At 41.6% G+C, this 21,141-nt stretch overlaps 1 protein-coding gene across 13 annotated transcripts in view; it reads right to left on the bottom strand.

Moving 5' to 3' along the window:
• Positions 1–21,141, bottom strand: part of cadpsb (Ca2+-dependent activator protein for secretion b) — a 58,701-nt gene that overhangs the window by 34,981 nt on the left and 2,579 nt on the right. For all 13 annotated transcript variants that reach the window (XM_053439555.1, XM_053439537.1, XM_053439625.1 and 10 more), the window contains exons 2-3: positions 9,752–9,865; positions 7,306–7,638 (exon numbers count right to left, since the gene is read on the bottom strand). In XM_053439555.1, coding sequence (XP_053295530.1) covers positions 7,306–7,638; positions 9,752–9,865 — 447 coding nt within the window. The remainder of the gene's footprint in view (positions 1–7,305; positions 7,639–9,751; positions 9,866–21,141) is intronic.

Genomic DNA, 21,141 nt, shown 5'->3' with positions numbered 1-21,141 from the left:
TTGAGCAATGCTTTTATGACTTGGTCCCAGTTGGTGTAACGTAAACCCCGATATTGGTTTCACACAGATTGTTTATAAAGATGGACGACATGACATCTCCCGAGAGCAAAGCCAAAGCATCTCGATGGCCACTTGGAGGTCAGCTGCGGTAAAGGTCAATGGATACAACTTATCGAAGTTGTAATACACTCTCACGCTGATGTTTGTGACTGATTAGTGATGGGTCGAGCACGTGTATCAACAAGACCTCATTACCACGGCTATGGTTTCACACTATTCAACCAAACTATTGGTGGAGGGATAACATGCAACAAAGTTTAGCAATGGGCCTGTAAAGAAAGGGAAGAAGACCGAAAGCTAACCAACATGGATGAAAAAATTAAGCAGCAAATGTTTATTGAGAAAATAAATGCCTTCAATGTGTTCATTATAGCAGACGCCAGCATACACGGTCGGTACAGCCTGTCCATTGGTCAAGAATCATCAGACTGTTAAACGTCATTGAAAACTACAGTGTTATTTAGTGAGAAATACTGAATGTAAAATGCTCCAAACAGCTTTGAGGTTAACTTTAAAGTAAACGACAGAAACCGAGATTAGCAGCGGTTGCTGTCAAGGCAAAATCCAAAAGGGGTTCTGACTGGTTCTGATGGGAATGGTACAGCCGAGCATAAAAAAGGCTAATCAGAGATTTTTCTAACAGGCTACAATCAAAGCAGCATGGTTGCGGCACATTATAAGATCGAAATTAAAATCAAAAGGAACTTCCTCCCTCCCTCACCACGCAGCCATCACCATAGTGACCGTGAATGGACGAGTGTGTGGAGATGTTCTTTTCATTTTTTTCCTTGTTGAGTGTTTGGAAATTCTCTCTGTTCAGCAGCAGAACGAAAATTACTCTTTCTGACATGGTTGGATAGAGAGAAGAAATATAAAGATCTTATCTGTAAATTAAGGGCGTTGAAACAATTTCAAAGTTTTAGCATAATTAAAGGGACAAAAACCGTGAAAATGTAATTTAAAAACTGCTAGCATCGGACAATTTCAGCCCCTGGGCAAGGATGCCGGACATCTGTTAGCCTGGGTTTTGCCCTGGAGTAATGAAAAGCAGAAGAATTCAGGGTTCTCTCACATCAATAATGAATGAGAGTTTTACATTAGCTGACACAAGGAAATAGAAGAGAGGGGCCGATGTCTCTCTCTGGCGCTCCTGTGCTTCACTCCCTCAGTCATTTTCTCAGATATAAGGCCCAGCTCTTGTCGGGCTCGATGCTGTGACTCACCAGTCACCACCACATCCTCTCTGACGACCACAGACTCATTGAGACATATCTGCGAGTACCTGGGGAGTCGCCAACCTGTTCTCTGAGTCTTTACTGACAAATATGATCAACGTCGCCTCGCCCCTCACATCGATACATTTCAAAATCCATGAGATCTACAAATCAGTTACAAGCAGCTGGTGGACAAACGTTTCTGCGGAAGAAAATATGAAGACATTTATTCCATTGGCTACTTAGTTTTTATAAGATACAAGCTTTTAGTTTCGATTTTAGTTATCTCCTACTTTGAGGAAGTAGACAGAACGTTTATTTTAATACAAAGCAGCAGCAAATGTCATTTATAATATTGTAGGGTTTGTGTTTCTGTTGCTTTAACTTGCTTTTCTCATAATCTTAAGATGCCCTGAAAGGCAATAATGATTCGATGTTAGTTTTTTTGCCTGGCTAGTTTGGGAAGGATAAGATAATTTAAGAAAAGATAAAACTTTCTCCATCTCTCAACGTCTGTCTAACTGATGATTCACAGTGCTGATCTCCTGCTGTTGGGCCGAGTGCCAGAGCTGACCTCTCTGTGCATTATGGTACTTCACTCTCCTATTACATCGAAAGGCCTTGTCTTTTAGGTTTGGCTTAATTGATTCTCTGCCCCTCCAACAATCCTTTTAAAGAGAGAAGGAGCTGGAGTCTCGGTGCAGGCGTTAAGAGCACAAGCTCCGGCTGGGATCAAGTACCAAACAGGACATGGAGGAGGTAAACAATAACACGTGTCGGGGGATCTGTTTATTGATTGACTTCAAAACCGCAGAATGTCTTGCAGAAATAATGATCTTGCTCATACAGATCATTTTTGTTAAAAGCATTGTCTTGAATCCAGATGTTTTTCTCTGGTATGAATTCTTCCCGCTTTAGCAGTTTCTGGAAATGGCTCTGTTGATCATCCCGGACGTTACGAAGTGATGTCAACCAGACGGCCTCTTGAGGAGATGACAGTTAGTGTGAACCGTCAAGTCTGGTGTATTACCAGTGGTGGCCACTGAGCAGCCACCCCGCAACATAACCCAGAGTTCCTGTTTAGTAGAGCAGATAATCAGAATGTGCCACCAGCTGCAGAAGAAACGCAGCACAGTAGTACTCAGCACTGTGCCGCCACGCAGCGAGGCTGAAACACTGCTGATCATCCTGTGGTGGGAAGTCTCACAAGCAGGAGGGGTTCTTTTTTTTTTCTTGTCGTGTCCAGTTGTGGAAAAAATAGATTTAACCACAACCATAACTGTGACACACACTGATTGCCTTCCTGACTGAGCTGTGCTTGAGCAGCCTCTTCTCCCCTGCTGCTGGCGATCCGTGCTGCCTGTCAAAACACTCCGAGCTCTGGGCCCGGTCGGACTGCAGTGCCAGCAATCCCGAAAACAACTGTCAGTGCCATGCCTGGAAATCCAGCCGCTTGGCTGTCGCTGACTGACGCTGAGCTTCTCCTGTCATATATGTGTGTGTGTGCCCCCCCCATCTCACTAAACACAACCGACCTAAATCTATATACGTCCAGGTACAATTTCAAAACTGCACAATTGTCAGCAATACCTCAGAACTTAAATTTAATACTGAGGCGGCTCATCTACAAAATGCCTAACGTGAGAGGAGTGACTCTGACGCAGGTAATCTGAAGGGGGAGGGGGCCGGTGTCTGCTCCTACTTTCGACTCTGCCTTGACAGGAGAGAAACGCACAGGCGGTTCTGTCTGTGGGAGGAAGTAGAACTGGAGGTCAGTGGGCAGGTGAACTAATAGCCACCCCCTGCTGAGCCCCACTGCACACCCCAATCTGCACAGGCCCACCACGACTGAAAGGTCACTGCTGTCAGTAGCCCACAGGCTGATATAGGTGGACAGGCAATCCCATATGAAATAAAACTGGCGAAAAGGTAAGTTTCCCTCTTTGTTACTAGAGCTGACAGCCAGCTGCAGCTTAATAAAGGTGACACTGCCCCAGTGCTGGCCAAGCTGACAGCAGGTTCAAGGTGACAGAGGAGAAGCAGGTGGGTAGTTAACCGCCCAGCTGATGACAGATTCCCCGGTGGATGCTGGGACATAACAAGCAGACATCACGGCCGACCAGGGGCGGATTCTTGTCGAGAACAAAGACTGGGCGGGCAGAACTAGATTGGAGCTGCATGGGACCTGGAGGAGTCGAAAGCAGCTGGTCTATATTTAGATCTGCTGTGTGTGTGTGTATTAGAAAAGTGCACAATGTGAGAAAACGCTTCTCTTTTGTGAGTTTGGAGACATTCGAGGCATGCTAATTAAAAAATGTGCTCGTTTGTACTTTCAAAATCATCTTTTACTATGTTACAGTGAAACAAAGACTTAATGATCATTAAAGTAACGGCTGAAGTAAAGTGGGGGGGCGCTCGGTGTTATAGATAGTGAGTCTGTCTTTGAAGGTTTGGGGTTTCTTACTGACGTTCTGCAACTTTAAAGTTTAAAGCCTAAACTGTGCTGACAAAGTAACAAGTCAAGTTTAGAGTTGAGTGCAATGGTCGGACCGCATTTCCTTCAATACACACACACACACAGCATAGAGTTCTCCTTTTACCAAACCCACGGTGACTGCATTAGCCATTATGGTTGAAGGTAGAAGGTTTTTCTTCTTCACTGACTCAGTTGATCTCTCCCTGTCGTTCTTGTCCTCTCATCAACAGAGATGGATCTCTCATTGGCTGTCCCCCCTCGCCAACCTCTTCCTGTCTCTTAATTATCAGCTACTGACCTCTTTAACTTTACAGCAAAATGTAATGGGGTGATTCAGCAGGAGGAGGGAAGGTAGGGAGAGACCAACTAGCCAGAGGAATATACTAACCCCAGCCCTAACCCTAACCCTCATGATTACAATACACTTGTGAATGCTACCACATTCAATTTTACCTTGAACCTATTGAAAAATATTCGCAACTATTTGATCTGAATGTGACAGGTCCAAATCCTCTGCTATTGGCGAAGAAAGCTCATGGGCACTGACTCTTTTTCACCTCATAATAAACATTGTCTAAATTTAAAACCAAGCAGGTTCCATCTAGCTTCCCCCTGCATTTCAGCACCACTGCCTTTTCAGCCTAGAGGTAGCCGGGCATAGCAAATGCTTTCATCCTCTCCCGGTCCGTGTGCAGTGAAGAGGATCCATTACCAAATTATATCAGATAGAGGCTCAACCAGGAAGAGCTCAGGCCTCATTTCCAAACTAACAGTGGCTGACAAGACAAATTAAAGAGAAGAGGGAGTTGCTTCAAAGCCTGAAAGAGGGAAAGCAGATTTGAATATGGTCTGTCAGTCTTGGAGGCCTGCAGGCCCTGATTTATGACTGTGGGGGTAAAGTCTCATTCCGATGAGCCTCCGCCTTACTTTGACGTATCAAGGGTTCGGTTATTTACTCATCCGCTTGAGATAAGGAATCATTTTAGTGGGAATATCTGCTGATGTGACAAAATATCAGTGATTGAAACCCTCAGCATTACATACTGTAAATAAGGGTTAAGGTTACTGGCGCTGAAACGATTAGTCAATTAGGTGATACGTTGATGGACAGAAAATAGATCATTTTGATTTTGATGATTGATTAAATGTTCCTACATATCTAATGGTAAATGGATTTAATTATCATTTCTTTTTTGGTGCATGTCAACCTAAAGCACAAGCTGTATAAAACATGCTAATACAGGTCGATACATGTAGATATCAAATATCTTTTTTTCCCTGTAAAGTGTCAACTAGATTATTTGGGGATTTGTATTTTATTGTGTGTCACTGTAAGCATCATAAATGCTTTTTCCAGATCCTGTTAGAATGTGGTAAATGTCATCCGGTGCGGGGGATGCGGAGTGTGCTGCCCTACTACTAACAAGATATTCTTTTGTTAAAGAATATTGGAGAAGTAGAATATCTTGTTTGTCTACTTTTTCCCATGACAGTCTAAACAAACTAGACAAACAAACTGTGACCGTACCACAGCCAGACTCTCAATCACAAATCTTTTCCCTCCTATGACCGGCGGCAACACATGATGGTTCTGGTAGTGTAGACACCGAACGCTTCCTTACAGTTGTTTGGTCATGCTTGGTGTCTCCACAGCCCCAAAAAACCTCTGCAGCCATTAGGGAGCCGAGTGTGTTCAGAGTCTGGCTGGAACAGCTGCTGGCCGCACCAATCAGTCTTAGTCATTTCCAGGATCTGCTCTTACTTCAGCAGGAGACAGAAATAGACCAGCGCTTGCTTTTTGCTGTTTAGATGTAACTACACATAATAGAAATCGCCCCCAAAAAAAGATAAATGATAAAAAAAATAACCCTGCTTCTGAATTTCAGTCAGTCAATGAAAACCTTTCATCAAATCCCAGCAGCCCTGGGCCTGTCCTTTAAGTGTGGATTTGATCATTTAGGGAGGGATGCTCAAAGCCACCATTAGTACTCTGAGAGCAAGAGCGACTGAAAAGAGAGGGACAACTCCATGAACAGCTGAGAAAGCAACTGGCTGAAATTATACATCTCCGTCCCAAATCTGTCCCTTTCACACAACTAGGACAGGGATGCCACCTTTACCTGTTGTGTCCAAAAATAAATGTTACTTCCCAGTATTAATCTGTACATCTGCAACACCAGTGCCTTCATGATGCTGTATTGTCCTATGTTTCTCAGCCGCTCTGTATTGCTCAGTGTGGCTTGTGTTCAGGGACATGGTTTTACCTCCTGCATGCAGATTTCTGACCCTACACTAACAGCTCTGCTGCCAGCACATGGATAAAAAACTAGGTTAAGTATCTTCAAAGACTTGGTAATGCATACTGGATCTGGAGGCTGTGGCGATGTATTGCACCACAGCATTAGAGGCATCAGACTAATGAACACTGCGAAGAACAGAGCCAGTATCGATCTCTGCCAACAGAGACATTTGAACAATACCGAACAATCTAATTCGTTGAACAGCACCTCTTGCCATATGCCCACATTAGCAACTAATGAAAAAAAAAAAAACGCTGGTTCCAAGGAAACTCAGCATTTTAAAGTCATTGGCTCCCAAAAGGGGTGTTCACTAGATTCAAATGTAATGAAGAGGTAAGGTTTTTTTATACATTAAATGATGAGCAGATGTAAATGTGGAGGCTTCCTCCAAATCCTGCCATGATAAGACTTTTAATCAAGCTCCTGAAGGAGGAATAGATTAGTGCTGCTTTCAGCATTCCCGTAGAGAGCAGTAAGGCAGTGAAGACAGAAAGGGAAGGAGAGTTATGTCTGACAGAAGCACCCCAGTGCCCACTAATATATAAACAATGAAGTATTGCTGGCAGGTAATCAGAAGACATATCTTTTAACTTAGACAGATACCATAGATAACAATTACGAGTTTAATACTAATATCACTAAAGCACCAAATACACTTTTTAGTGTTTATTTTAAAAAAATTAGATAATGTATCTGATGAATGACTCAAGCTGACAGTTTGGTCGTTGGGTCACCTCTGAACTCTGTGGGTTAAATGTGGAGGTGGTAAAAAAGGGGTGAGGATGCAATGACCCAAATGATACTGACTCCAATACCTTCTCTTAACTGTAGATCCTCTGATCTGATTCTTCCTTTTCCAAAATGTATCCTTTATCTCTTACTGGTAGAGGCTAATTGGACTGTTTTTTATAGTCAGAGTAAAATCAGGCCAAGGTTTGACCGACTGAATTAATTAATTCTGTAATGACATTGTCAAAGAAACATATATTGATTATGTCATGACGATACCCCATTCACTCAATAAGCCCAGTCTGAGTGCTGATACTGATCCAATACATTCGATTAGTGCATCTAAGGGTGGAGCTTAATAGCCAGTCTGGGGTCAACTTCAGGCAAAACGCAGGATCTACAGATTATAACCTGCAGCACATGTAATAGCTGTTGGGAACAGGACGTTGTGGTGTCTGTTGGAAATATTCACTAAAGACTGAATGGTATTTTTGATGGAAATGCCCTGTTGGCTTGAGGAACTCACCTGGCAGGCCTGGTAAAGCAGCTGGTGCTCAAACTTTTTGATGCCGAGGATATTTTGGAACATCTCGTACAGCTGGTCTTTGCTGAGGATTAGTTCGGAAGCGGCGCTCGCGGTCATGCGTTGCTGTGCCTTGCGTGGATCTTCGTCACCGCGGTAGATGGTGTCGAACTTGGCCATCCAGGAGCTGAGGACCGTCTCCTTGCTCAGACCGTCGATCTCTGGAAGGCTGCGCACGCGCTTCTCAATGTGCCTCTTGAACACTTCCCTGAAATCATTGGCCGAGAAGCCACCACTCTGGACCATTTTAGCCACACGGTCACTCTTCAGGAACACCTACATTGTGAGAGACCAATGTCAATAACTGTAGTTGAGCAAGAGTTCACAGAACATTCACAGTAAAGAAGCACTTCTTTTAAATGAGCAATGATGATAATGAGACTTCTGGATAGACTCATAGTTACAGTTCATTGCCAAGCAAGCGTTGCTGCAATTTCCCTCAAACAGTAAATGTCTTTCTTCGTCAGAAAAAAGGAAACCGTTACGTTGTTTTTCTTTGAGTTGAATAAAAAACATTAAAGAGTATGCAAGGCTGTGACTCAACACGGCCGAGACTGCTCTCTGTCCCCTGCTACTGACAGACTGACAGAGACAGACGAGGCCATATTGTCACAGCATCAAGTGAAGTAACCACCAGAGCTGACGGTTTTGTCACTCTGACAGTCACATTTTGTTCTCAGCATCCATTATGGCTAAAAAGAAACAACTACTGTCGTGAAACATTACGGTACATCGGTACGTTATCCTTGTCATTGGGTGTATGTCTCAGTGGATAACAAAAGGGTGCAGCTGAAATGAATAAGATATCAAGTCAGTCTTTTGGTTTCAGTGCACAGCATGAGGAACATTTTTGTTCATGCATAATGTCACTAATAATCGTGGCTGTCAGTGTTTCAATAAAGAGGCCACTTTAAGTGGATGAGGAAATTAGTATGAATTAAAAAATTCGTATTAATTAAATATGTTTGGAGATAAGTGAAAGACACACTGTGGATGAGGTGCTAATTTATCTAAGAGAAGAAAAAGTCGAAATACGTACAATTTTATTGAAGTTTTTTAAAGTTAAAATGTGGCTAAAGAATCTGTTATTACATTATTATTATTATAAATCGTCAGTGTGCTAATAAAGTCTGGCGAAGACACTTCTTCAAAACGAGAAGTGGGCCACATTGATTTCTCGTGTTGACCATTATTCTTATCTTCAGCATATTTTCCAGGAGGTTTTACACAGCTTCTGTCACACAAGTGCAATAATAAATATCATTATAGCTGCATTTAATGGAAAATACTTCAAAACATAATTGTTTCAACAGCCGCTGTCACAAGTCTGAGACGACATTAAAAAAGGATATATTATACAACTCATCTCCAAGGGAGGGCCTTCAACACCCAGGAACACATTTTCTACTGGCATTTATAACTTTATAGTAAAAGGTGACAGGAAACATAGGCAGAGCTACAAAGCGAATTATGGTTATGTCATATTCCATGTTTCATATACACATCTTCACACGGCTAGTCACTTTATGAAATGTGTTCATGTAGAATTTGGTAAGACTCATTATGTTCCATGACACTTCCGCTCCTCACTTTCACTCGAGCCTCTTTTGCAGTATGTGAGCATCATGTATAAGTTTGGATACGCAGAGTATATTAAAGCCTTCATCATGTTAATTTTTAAAACCCACACTCTTAGTTCTTATCATAATCATTTTACCTTCCAAGCTTTAACTGCTAGTATATTTCACATTTATATTAAATATTATAAACTACGTAGGGGTCATGCTGTAATTAACTTCCACTGCAGTCTGTACGGGTTTCCTGATGGGTCCAATCTCAGACTTCAGTTTTTCATAATGGCTTTGCTTGTTTTTTCCATCAGGGATTTGGCCTTTAACGTACCCCGCTATCTGCCGTGCCTTTTGTACTGTATGCTTCCTAATAATGACTTTTTCATCTGCAGATTGAATAGTGAGGTTGGAAAAGATGGCTGTGTCAGCCACCCGACCTGACTCATAATTTGTGCAGTGAAGAGCTTCAGCCCCCATTTTACCACTCAGTCGTCTGAATAAAAGCATTCAGACATGGAAAAGCAAGAGACTGGGGTTCTTTTTAGACTGAAAGCGTTTCCTGTTGTAAATATGCTGAAAATGTTGGGCAGAGGATATGATGCATAGACGACAGTGCTGTTTCTAACACGTGTGTGCTATCTAGGTGTGAATGGCTGATGAACATCCAGCAGCATTTTTATAAAGGAAAAGACAGGCATGCACACGTATGAATGACGTAAAAGCACGAGGCACTTGGTGACTAATTTGAAAGCGTCACGTCCCCAGACAACAAAATGGTTGACTGTGATTGTGCTGTTACTGTTATGGCGAGTTGGTACCTCATGAAAGCTCTGCACAGCGTTAATAAATGCCTCATCAGCCACAATTTGTGTATCGCCGTTGAGGAAGGCCTGGAAACGATCCTTGGTCTGCTGAAGCTGCTGCTTGGTTATCTGTGGGAGCAAGAGCAAACAGGAGAGAGTGTCAACAGATACACATGTGAGTTTAAGCAGTGGGAATATAAGATCCATTCTGAATGGGTTATTCTGGGCATGGGGTATAAGCAAAGCAGCGCAAAAATCAGTTTCCGACAGTCAAGCTCACAACACCTCTGAAGGCAGGCCACAGGTCATCCTCACCAAGTGATCCAAATCACACCAACTGTCTGTTCTCACTGTGAAAACCAATAACAAGGTCCTCCCTTAATCTCCGAGCTCCTCGTGCTTTCATGTTGAAACAGGTCCAACACCTCTGCTGACTGCATCTGTTTGAGTCAGATAGCCTGACTGAAGGTGAGAGCAATACTAAGATTGAAGCTTTGCTTTGTCGATACAAAGCCTGCACGATGGCAACCAGTGTCCCAAAAGGCTGGTCAATCTTACTATCCTGTTTACCATCACACGTGATTTAAACCCCAGAGGTAGCTGGATTCTTCTGCTCGGAGGATACCTCTCCCGAGCCTGAGCTGAGCAATCCACAAGCCCGACCAAAACCTACTCAACTACAAATGGCTCTGGTGGACCTTGTAGGTCACGGTCCGATGGAGCCAAAATAACAACATCAACCGCACACAGACGCGATGCCTCCGTAATAGCCCCCAAAAGGAAATTCTCCAGGCCTCAGCTGTGCTTGGATATCCTGTACATGAGTGTTACAGGCGAGGTGAAAAGGTTCATGTATATATATATATATATATATTCCATATACTTTTTTTAATGTGAGATATTTGTTCTCCCTTTGTCTCAATCCTTACTCTGGTCTTTAGGTTATTGTCTCTATGGTTATTGTGTCAGTGACCCAACAGTCAATAAACTGATGATCTCCCTTTGACAGCTGCCTTCACTTTTACAGTCCAGGCTGTTGTGGATATCAAACATGCTCAAGGACCTGCTGGTACCGTGTGTCCGCGAGCATCAGCCTCGCTTTGCAAGTGACAGACTTTAGTGTAGGAGTGTGATGGAAAAGTACCGCATATCATGTGCCTGTGAGGCAATCTCAACACCATCTGCGTGTCCATCATATCACCCCGACCCTGTTCCAGTAATGTTCAGAAAACGAGGTTCATCTAACATAACATGTATCTGTCAGCGCCAAAGTGCCTGATTTTGGTCTAATAGGAAATCTTTATGAAGGTGTATACAAAAACACACATATTAGATTTCAAGTGACACAAAGACAAAGAGACGACCTCCACCTTGCTAATTTCACTGCTTTTTCAGCCAATTCATGATTTTTCTGGTACAGCAAATGTCAGCATGATAAACCACTCAGTGTCCAAACATGAAAGATCCACATACAACACACAACAGAACATCAACATCAATACTTGTGCTTCTCCTTCAAGATTTTGAATCTATTCACCTTGGCAACATCTCGCTGCAAGATTAAATGGAAAGCGTGAAACATCCCTGCTATGTTCTAATCGACCACGGTGTTCTAGGAACATCCTGAGGCAGGAGATGTTACTGTTAACAACAGCAGACAAATCAGTCGGGTCTATGGAGACACTCGGAGGCTGAAGTCAACCTACTCATTCCTGTCCACTCGCCTGTCAATTTCTGATGGAGCGAGGAACCAGCTCACTGAGACAGTCTAATGCAACAGTCCTGCAATAAATCATATCTTCGTTAAGGTTGAAATATTCTTTATTTTACCCAATAAACTTGCTTGGGATTATCTTTTGTCGTAATGTACATGATGCAATGGTCGAAATCCCTGTGATACATGTCATGACTGAGTCTCTAATGTAGAGACCGTGCTTTATTTTCCCCTGGAGAATACATTATTAAATTCTGAAATAGCAATAATTATAAGTGGTAATCTTGTGCAGCGAAAACATCTTGATTAAAAAATAACAAAGTGAGCGTTCATGTAATGAACAAAAATCACATTCAGTTTACTGAAAACAACCAAATACAACTAAGCACTTGTTTATGGAACGATGTTATGCGTGATACCAAAGGTGTGTTAAACAATGCAAATAATTCCTCATGACAGCTTCCGAATCTTATTAAAGAATTTAAAAGGCTTTTGGTGGTGTTGAGGTGTTTTACATATTATTGCATTTTGTGTGTTGTGTTGTTTTGAGAGTTTGTCGACTTTCAGTTGCCTACAGTGCATTGTACGCCTGCACAGATTGATCATGTGTGAGCGTGTGCCTACATTTATTAACCTCCTTTATTTACCAGTTTTACTTGTTTACAAAAAGGGAAAAGGTCCAAATCCAAAAATGTACAATGTTATTTTCCTTTTTTATTAATATTTTTAGTTACAATGCATTTTATTTAGTTTTTACTTCAAGGTAAACATGGTAAACATTGCATTCCCAAAATTTGACCAGCAGTGGTAACTATAATGCTCTGATTTTATAAGTCTTGGTTAATGGACCTTGATAAGCTTGACTCTGTTATGAATATACTGACAGATTTTTTTTATTGATTTAATGCATCAAAAAACAAATATTACTAGTTTGCCATAACAGAGGAACAGAGCAGAACAGAAAGAACTCAGTTTGGTAGTGTTTTGTATTTTGGCTTCAAAACTTCAAAAATTGTTTCTTCCCAAATGTAGTGGTTAAATACATTTGTTGAATCAATGAACTGATGTATGCTGTGTGTACAGTTTGGTCACAACCTGCAAAAGAAATTGAGCAATTGCTAAATTAATATATTGACAGAAAATGTCAAACTACTCATTCTTAACAGTACCATATATGATGTTAAACCTATAGCTTCAGCTGTTGAGGGCAGCCATTTGTGAGACAATGGTAATTCTACTCTGCTTTTTTTTAATTTATTGATTAATCATTGAGTGTGTGAGCTCACACTGTAGCACAAAGCAGGAAACCAGTGAAAACATGTCCACTTCTTAACCAGACCACAGTTCAACCACATTAAGTATTTAAGACTTTCAACGCTGCGTCAGTTTTATTTCATTGCTGATTAGAGAACTGTGCTGATTAGTAGCCAAGTTGATGGATGACAGGAAATGCCTCCATTTTCATCAGTATTACTAAACTCCCAAGACGTACTTTCCTGCTTTGCTGGTATTGATTGTCTCTCTGTAGCTCTTATCAAGATTGCACTGTTACAACTGTGATTCATTGGCTTGCAATGAAGTAGGCAGTGACATTAATCACCCTTCACATATCAATAGAAGAGATGTGCTCACTGCATTGGCTTGATGTACAGTAACTTCATTACAGCTCAAAATGACTATGGATTAGAGTTTATAGTTCGACCATGTGGCTGAAACAATATTGGCGTCACTGTGAAATATTTAATGATCAAGAATCTTTCATCTAAAAACTGGCCTTGTAATAAATGATAAGCATTTTTGTAGTTGAGGCAAGCCAAGGAATTTTATTTATAAAGCACCTCCGTACACAGAGGTAGGTTCAAGGTCTCCTATTTTTCAAATAATGACATCAAAAATGTAATTGTCTATGTAATGCCCATTGATAAACATAACGTAAGGTCGATAAACAGACATGTAGTAAAAATCGTTCAGCTTCAACTACAATTTCAAAGTATCTGTGCTGCATCTTAAAACCCACTGAGCCTTTAACCCAGGTCCATGGTATTAAGCCCCCTCAGGCACATATCTTGTAAAAAGTAAGCTGCCTTTAGTGATTCTTCAGTGAACTGAAAAAGATTTCTACATATTGCCCCGTTTGTCACATTTTTTTTTATTCTGGAGTGCAGAAAGAAGTCCTTGTATTTGGCACAAACTGATAATCCAGTCTGTCATCTACAATTTGACAGATACTCCAAAAAAACATTCACAGCTGTCGGTCACCACCTATAATGTAATGGTGGTGGGGGGGATGGTTACATTTATTTTAGATATTGTAAAGACTATTCAGGGATAAAGCTGGGATTTTAATATTACTGAGTCCACTAATAAATTGTGGTTGACTCGTGTTGTGGGGACCTTTATCTGTTTATACACTGACTTTATGAGGACACAAAGCAAATACCTATAATTTAAATTTTTAATAAAATTTCAAGTTGAAGAAATTAAGACATGTGTGTGTGTGGGTGTGTGAATAGTAAGAAAACATGCATTTGTTATATAATCACCATTTGACACCAGAGAAAGGAGCCAGACACTAAACCAGAAGGTTACATAAATACACAGTAATTATATTTAATGATTCTCTTCATATAATCCTTATTCTTATATCTCGGAAATTGTTTCCTCAGCATAGTTGGTGAGTATTCAGCGTATTGGCTGTAGAGCAATGATGAGAGCAGTAATTAGTTAATTGAATGCAGTATATACTGAGGCTACTATGCAATCCAGCGCAGTGAGGCCGCTCCTCTGCTGACTCACTATTAAGCTTTCCCTTGAAGTTACATAACATCTAAAAGGCAAGTTAAATTAAGGTGTTTTCCAAAATTAAATGGCTCCAAATTAAATTGGCAGTTTTCAGTGGTGGGCAGTTGGTAAATGCACTTCATCAATAAAAGCACTGAGGCAACATCCAAATGGAGCCAAAAAACGTGCACGGCTATATAAAAGGGAGAAATGTGTGTAATGCACTGTTCCGGTTTATGTGGAGGGTAAACTATCATGCAGTGAAATAGATAACGCCCAAACTGAACCCTCTTATTGTGTTTAAATCTGTTTGCTCAGGAAAGAGTTGTTTCCAATGCTGATGTTGGTTTTCAGCAAACACAGAATGGTTGGATCCCCTCTCCAGACAAAGCACACTTTGCTCGTGTTGCAGATGACACCACCGGCCCACATCTGAACAAACAGCAAACCCGGGCGCGGCAGAGAGCGCTGCACGACAGCTGCCCAAAATCCACCAGCAACAAGCGTCCTCAAACACCAAACGCCAGCATCATCCGGCGACTGTGGTCATAAAAGTACAATTATACAAAGACAGATGCACAGGCTATTATCCCCAAACCATACACGCTCACACAGCTTTGTCCTGAAGAAACACATGCACACACACACACACACACACACACACACACACACACACACACACACGGCATTGTGTCAGTAAACACCACCCGACCGGGGTCGTAAACAGCCAGGTGTGCACTCTGCAGACTTAGCCTGACTCACAAACCGGGAACTCTCACTCTGTATAACCAGTCTCCACGCTGTTGTCATATTCAGGAGCTGTGGCCCCGCTGATACATAGAGGAGAACACAGTGTTCACAACCAGCTAAGCCCCTTCTTGTAACAGTCATCCATTATCACACCACCAACTCACTGGCAGCTGCCGCACAGCTCAACTGGTTTCGTCGTTATGCTCATTCAGTTACTGGGGAGAAAAGCCTACGCAACGTAAACGGCACCGACACAGGGAAGATGAAATCAATGGGACAATTTGCATTAATTTGGTCCGAAATAATAAAATCAATCCCGTCCATCACATTGCTTTGCATGTTTGACACTGACAAATTGAGATTCCTTAAGTGGTAGTGTGCTCTGTCTGTTTCTGATTGAGATTCCAACATTTTACAATGAAGCAAACTTTTCAAATGTCGCTGCCTGCAGCTCCTTAAATATGAGATTTCAAAGCTTCTCCATATTAGAGGTAAGTCTTGATGAGAATTGGTGTTGAACTCTTAGTCAGACAAGACCTCAGCTTGAGTCATATTTAATGATTGAGCAATTGAAATGAAAAGCGCAACACATTTTTTAAATCATGAACATAATTGTTAGTCACAGCTTTTATTCGTAGCTTATGAATAGCATTTCTCCAAAATTTAAAAGGATTCTTTTGTGCCCTGTACTTTAAAATCAAAATCATTGTAGCACAGTTCATTCACATGAAAGCCCAACAGATCGCTGACTGTTCTCAGCTAAATGGTGCTGTATGGATGTTAAAGCGCCGATATTAAAAATAACAACTTAGAAAAGACATAGTTTGAAATTATATATGAAAAACAAAAATGTCTCATAATGTTTTTCGAAAAATGTGACTCAGCTTTGGCTCAAAATAAAAAGTCCATACCCTGTACTGCACTGCTGCAACTGTGGAGGATACAAACTGACTGTGGGTTGGTAGCTGTGTCCTTAACTGGTGCATTACGCTCATCAAGACTCTAAAGAAATAAATCATGGGCTGCTAACCTTCCATCACAAATCACTTCTTTCCCTGCCCAGTCAATATGTTTCACTCACTCTATTTATTCCAGTGTGCTGGTCTGTTGGTCTTAGTGGGCACTCAGTAAGGTTTGTATCTCGGTTAAAGATGTAGTGACTGTCGATCATATTACATATTACATCCATCCGACTTGCTTTTTACGTCAGTGTTTAGAAAGACTTGGAAATCAAAGAGTGGAAGGTGAAGAAAGCGTTTGTCACAAAAGTCTTAGGGGAAAATAAATTGACGGGGAGTATTTAAAGAACCAGTGTGTAGGATTTTGTGGCTTCGAGCTGTGGGACTGCAGATCTAACGTAAAACTCCTCCCCTCTAAACTCCCTTCCAAAGCAAGTAGGAGAACCTCCAATGGCCTTCAGGTGAGGTAGAAACGCAGAGGTCCCCCGGCCCCTCGAGAGCCGCTGTTTGGTGTTTTCTAATCTAGGCTCTTGTAGAAATATGCCAAACTCCAGGCAAGAGGTTTCCTATGTAGATACCAACGGTCTATTTTAAGTACAAGAAATGATACAATGCTTAGTTTTGAGGTTATTGTACATGAACGAAAACACGCCAAAATTATGAATTATATATTTCATTTCTGCAAGTAGATCCCCTGTAGCTCAGACGATGATGTGTTGTTGTTTTTTTGATAAGGGGGAGGGGGGGGGGGGGTTGTGCGGCGGCCCTGTTTAAAGGGCGTGGCTCACAAAAGGTAACAATCATAATAACAAATTTGAGTCTGTGAGGCAAACGTCCTCACGGCTGCACCCGGCTGCTGTTCTTTATGACTCAGTGAGAGTCATCAGCGGAAGAGGGAAAGAGAGCGGTCCAACAGAGGCGAGCGGTAATGATCCGGCTACAGCTCTTACCTCTGTCTCTTTCTTTAATATGGAAAGCAAGCGCCGCTAATCTCTTTTCCCATTCAAACCCGGAGTGATTTTCCCCTTTGAAGCAATCTCTCATATGGTTCGCCGCAACAGCACAAACGCATTCATGGCGCTCACCAAAACCAACCGCCTGCCTCCACAGACACAGAGGAGATGATGTGCAGCCTCACTTTGTGTAAAGAAACAGAAGTTCTCTTGATTCATTTGTCGCTGCAGTCGCGGGTACTGTTCAGACAAGGGCACACTGATCAATGTGAGGTTGCTCCCGCCGTCCACCGGTCTCAGCAACTACTCACAAACCGAGTTTTAAATACACATGTTAATACGAACATCTGGATGGAGGTGAACCGTCTTCCAAGATGATTCATTTCAATTAGAGCTGAAATAGTCTATTAATCAATCACTTGATTAACTGATTTATTCAAGCGAAAAGCCCAAACTGTTAATGCTTGTTGGTGTGACTAACACTCTATAGAGTTATATTCCATAGTTTTGGTTCATACAGTGCATCAAAGCAGTCTTAAGTGAATTTTTCACAAGCTTTTTTTTTTGTCTTGACCAGAATGATTTATAGGAAATAAAATAAAATGTCCAAACCGTGTCCCTATAAAACCACATTTAAATTCCCTTCATCCCGATTTGATTAGTATCTGCAGAGTGCACACATTTTTCAATACTGATTCCCTAAGTGTGCCAGATTTTTTTTTTTCTCCATCAAGATCATCCATTATGATGACTGTTACCATCCGACAGACAATGTGAAAACAAAACCTCCTCGGTGGGAAAAAAATCCCTAATGAACCTCAGATGCAGGCCTGATTCTTTTGTAAAGGTTAATCAGGACCATCACGATCAAGGTGATGATGTATCTGCATTTTCCACTTTGCCAACCAGAGCTGCAGATAGCTTAGATCTATTTTTACCCTTTTTTTCTGAGTTTAACCAAATACCAGCATTGGGAGCAGGGATTATATTCTACACAGCAATAAAAAGAAAATGACAGGAGCTCTGCAGATTAATTCGTTCCAATCCATGCATACATTCTGAGGACACGTCCACTGTCCTCATCCAGACAATTCTGCTTCATGTCCGAGGACTGTGTCCCTCAGACAACAGGGATTGTTTTGTGTTGTGCCACCAGTGTAAAGGTTGAACTGTAGACGCTTCACACTTGTCTTTACCCAAATTATGGTGGAGCTTTGTGCGAGAGACACGATGACATAGACTATGTGGGTTCTACTGTAATTATTAAGTACATACTGTGCTGGAGAGAAACAACTCCGGGTACGAGGTTTTCTTTCAAGCTAGATCAGAAACATCTTTGCGCCTCGTGAGGAATAAACGGCGCTTCCTTCAAACACTGACTCCTGAACGACGACAGACAGAGACTCTGCACTGTAAGATTTGCATTTCTGTTGCCGTTTATGCGGGTAGCTGCGCGTCAAATATCAGGTCACACCACTGAATTATTTAAACACGTAAACATCATCACTCAATTTTGTCCTGACTGTGATTGTCGCTCTCAAACTAGTCGAACCTTTAGGAAAAGATGCTGATCATTTTACGACACATAATAAAAGGAATCTTAGCTTTCCCTCTCGGTTTATAAGCAGAGGGAGACGCTTCAATCTGGAATCTGTGATACGTTACACACTGCTGCACAGACCGTGGGTGAGGGGGGGTATGAGGCCTGCTGCTTTTCAGCTGTCATCCCTTTGGAATCAACTTCCATAGTCGCACCGTCGACCAACACCTTTATTCTTGATGTAAGTGGCACTAATACACGCCTCACATCTGCGACAAGAGAGACAAACATTTTCGAAACCAGCTTTCGAACGCTGATTGGCATTTTATCGGCAAATCTGAGCTCGACTTTCAGACAAATGGCTTTATTTCAGGCAGAATGCCATTTAAAGCTGTGAAATAATAATTTGAATGATTCAGTTCTCCAGCTCTCCATTCACTGCCCCTCTCTTCATGAACTTAATGAGCTCCGGCTGTTCAGTCTCAGTCCTCTGTGTCTACAGGTTCATCAGCCAGACGGAGAGTAGTCCTGGCAAATGACCTCAATGTCTTTCAAGGAATAGACGAGAGGGAGGAGACAATGCACAGGTCAGTGGCATAAGAGCTGTCGTCAATACACATTATCATTTATTAAATCATGCACTCTACACACATCGCTGCTGCACACACACTGGAGTTTATTCCCTATTATTTTTAATGTTGTTTATTTATTGATGCCTCCTCCAGTGAGGTCAGTTCCCTCTCTCTTTGTTTCCTTGCTCATATATCGGCATCATCTGTCCATTATCGAAAAGTTCAAACGCTCCAGCCCCCACAGAATCATAATGTATTGACATAATTGTAATGACATAACAAATGTATTGACATTCATCGGCAGCAACTATTTGATAATCATGTCTATGCATGATCTTGCCTCTATGACAACCTGCCCACCTCTTCCTTAGTGTTAATGTGTTTTTCCTCGTGTCTCAAGTGATGCGATCTACTGATGACTTCACCATTAACCTCTAATCACAGTTGAATTAATATTGCTTATCAACAATATCTCTAATTTACCAACACAAATGGCAAATTAGTGGAGATAACACCCATGCTCTTACTATCAAAATTCCTTGTTTACAGATCTGTTCCAAATACACTGTGTCACCAAAGGTTTTTGCATTTAATACTGTTATCCTGGTTTACATCTCAATTAAATGAAATAAATCTGAATCCATATAGACCCGTCTCAGCACTGAACACCAACGATGTGGTATGCCTCCATTTCAGTCACTTCACATTCGTATCCTGCTGCACAGTTCACAGCTCCTCTCCCTCAGAGTGTCGGGGGCATAATGTATGGTGTTAAAGAGCCGAGCCAAGAAGCACTCTATTAAACCAACCCGCTGGCACATGGGCTGATTGGGTCTGATTCTCTTTGGGCCGTCACACGTCCCACTCGAAGAAACAAACCTCAAACTGAGGGAATAATCACTTCTGAAAAAATACCAACACTGTGATCTCTAAGAAGATTTGGATCAATCAGATGTTGGGTTTTTTTTTTGCAGTTTGATCACTAATATGTTATTCTTCTTGACTTGGTGACAGCTTTCATTTATGATTCAATTCTACATAACTGAGAATATTCGATATTTTGTATATTTGTGTCCTGCCAAGGAGGATATTTTTCCATCTGTTTGTCCGTCTGTTAGCGACTAGAACTACTGAACTGATTTCCGTGAAATCTTGTGGAGGGGATGGGACATGACCCAAGAAAGAATCCATCAAATTTTAAAGCAGGTGGGATAAACAGGCGGACCCAGGGATTTATTTTTGGCAACCTTAGCCATTAGCTTTGGCAGAGATGTGCACTCCCTAGGTGTCCTTTTAATTACCTCTGCCAAGGACATGATGTTTTCATCTGCATTTGTCAGTTTGTTTGTCTGTTATTTAGCAGCATTATACAATACAGCACAGACCCAACTGAGCTTGGTGGAGGCACAGGAATGGGTCAGGGAAGAACCCATTAAATTGTGGGGCCGATCAGGGGGTGGATTCAGATTTTTTGTTTTTGTTTGGTTGGTCTGTGTTGTTTGAACGGTTACATTTGGTGTCACAATGACAATTTTGATATGTCAATGGGGCTGGATGGAGAGTCAGATATCAGTTTCATTTTACGACGTTAAGAGGAACATGAATGTGAGAACCAATTTTGATTAAACTCCATGCAGGAGCTGCCATATTTCACAAAGAGCAACAAATGAGAAGCTTGTGGTGCTAGAGGAAAGGTCAGGGGAATCAAGTCATTTGGACACAACAATTAGGAACCATGAATGTCTGCACAAAATCGCATGTGACAGTCATTGAGATATTTATTCTGGGCACAAGTGGGCCGACCAGCTGTCCCCAAAATGTAAACACTGATATTGCCGTCTACAGAAAATAATTTCCGTCATGTTCTTCCCATTTTGATTCACACTTTGTGTTATACCTGTGTACACACGTCCAGCTCATTGTCAGGAGGAGGTTTTGCCCCACGGAGAATCCACAATGTCACAAAACGCCATAAATTACACCAAGAAAGTCTATATCTGTCTATAACCTGAATAACTTAACAATAACATATTCTTAGGGAGGGAGGGATATACATTTGAATGTGTCCCAAGACAATTCGCCTTGAATACAAACACATGTGCCACTAGTAAAATATGCACATATACACTCAACCCA

Source organism: Pleuronectes platessa, chromosome 2 (assembly GCF_947347685.1).
Source record: "Pleuronectes platessa chromosome 2, fPlePla1.1, whole genome shotgun sequence".
Classification (NCBI taxonomy): Eukaryota; Metazoa; Chordata; class Actinopteri; order Pleuronectiformes; family Pleuronectidae; genus Pleuronectes; species Pleuronectes platessa.
The sequence above is the reverse complement of the archived record's forward strand: the minus strand, read 5'-3'. Positions and strand labels throughout refer to the sequence as shown.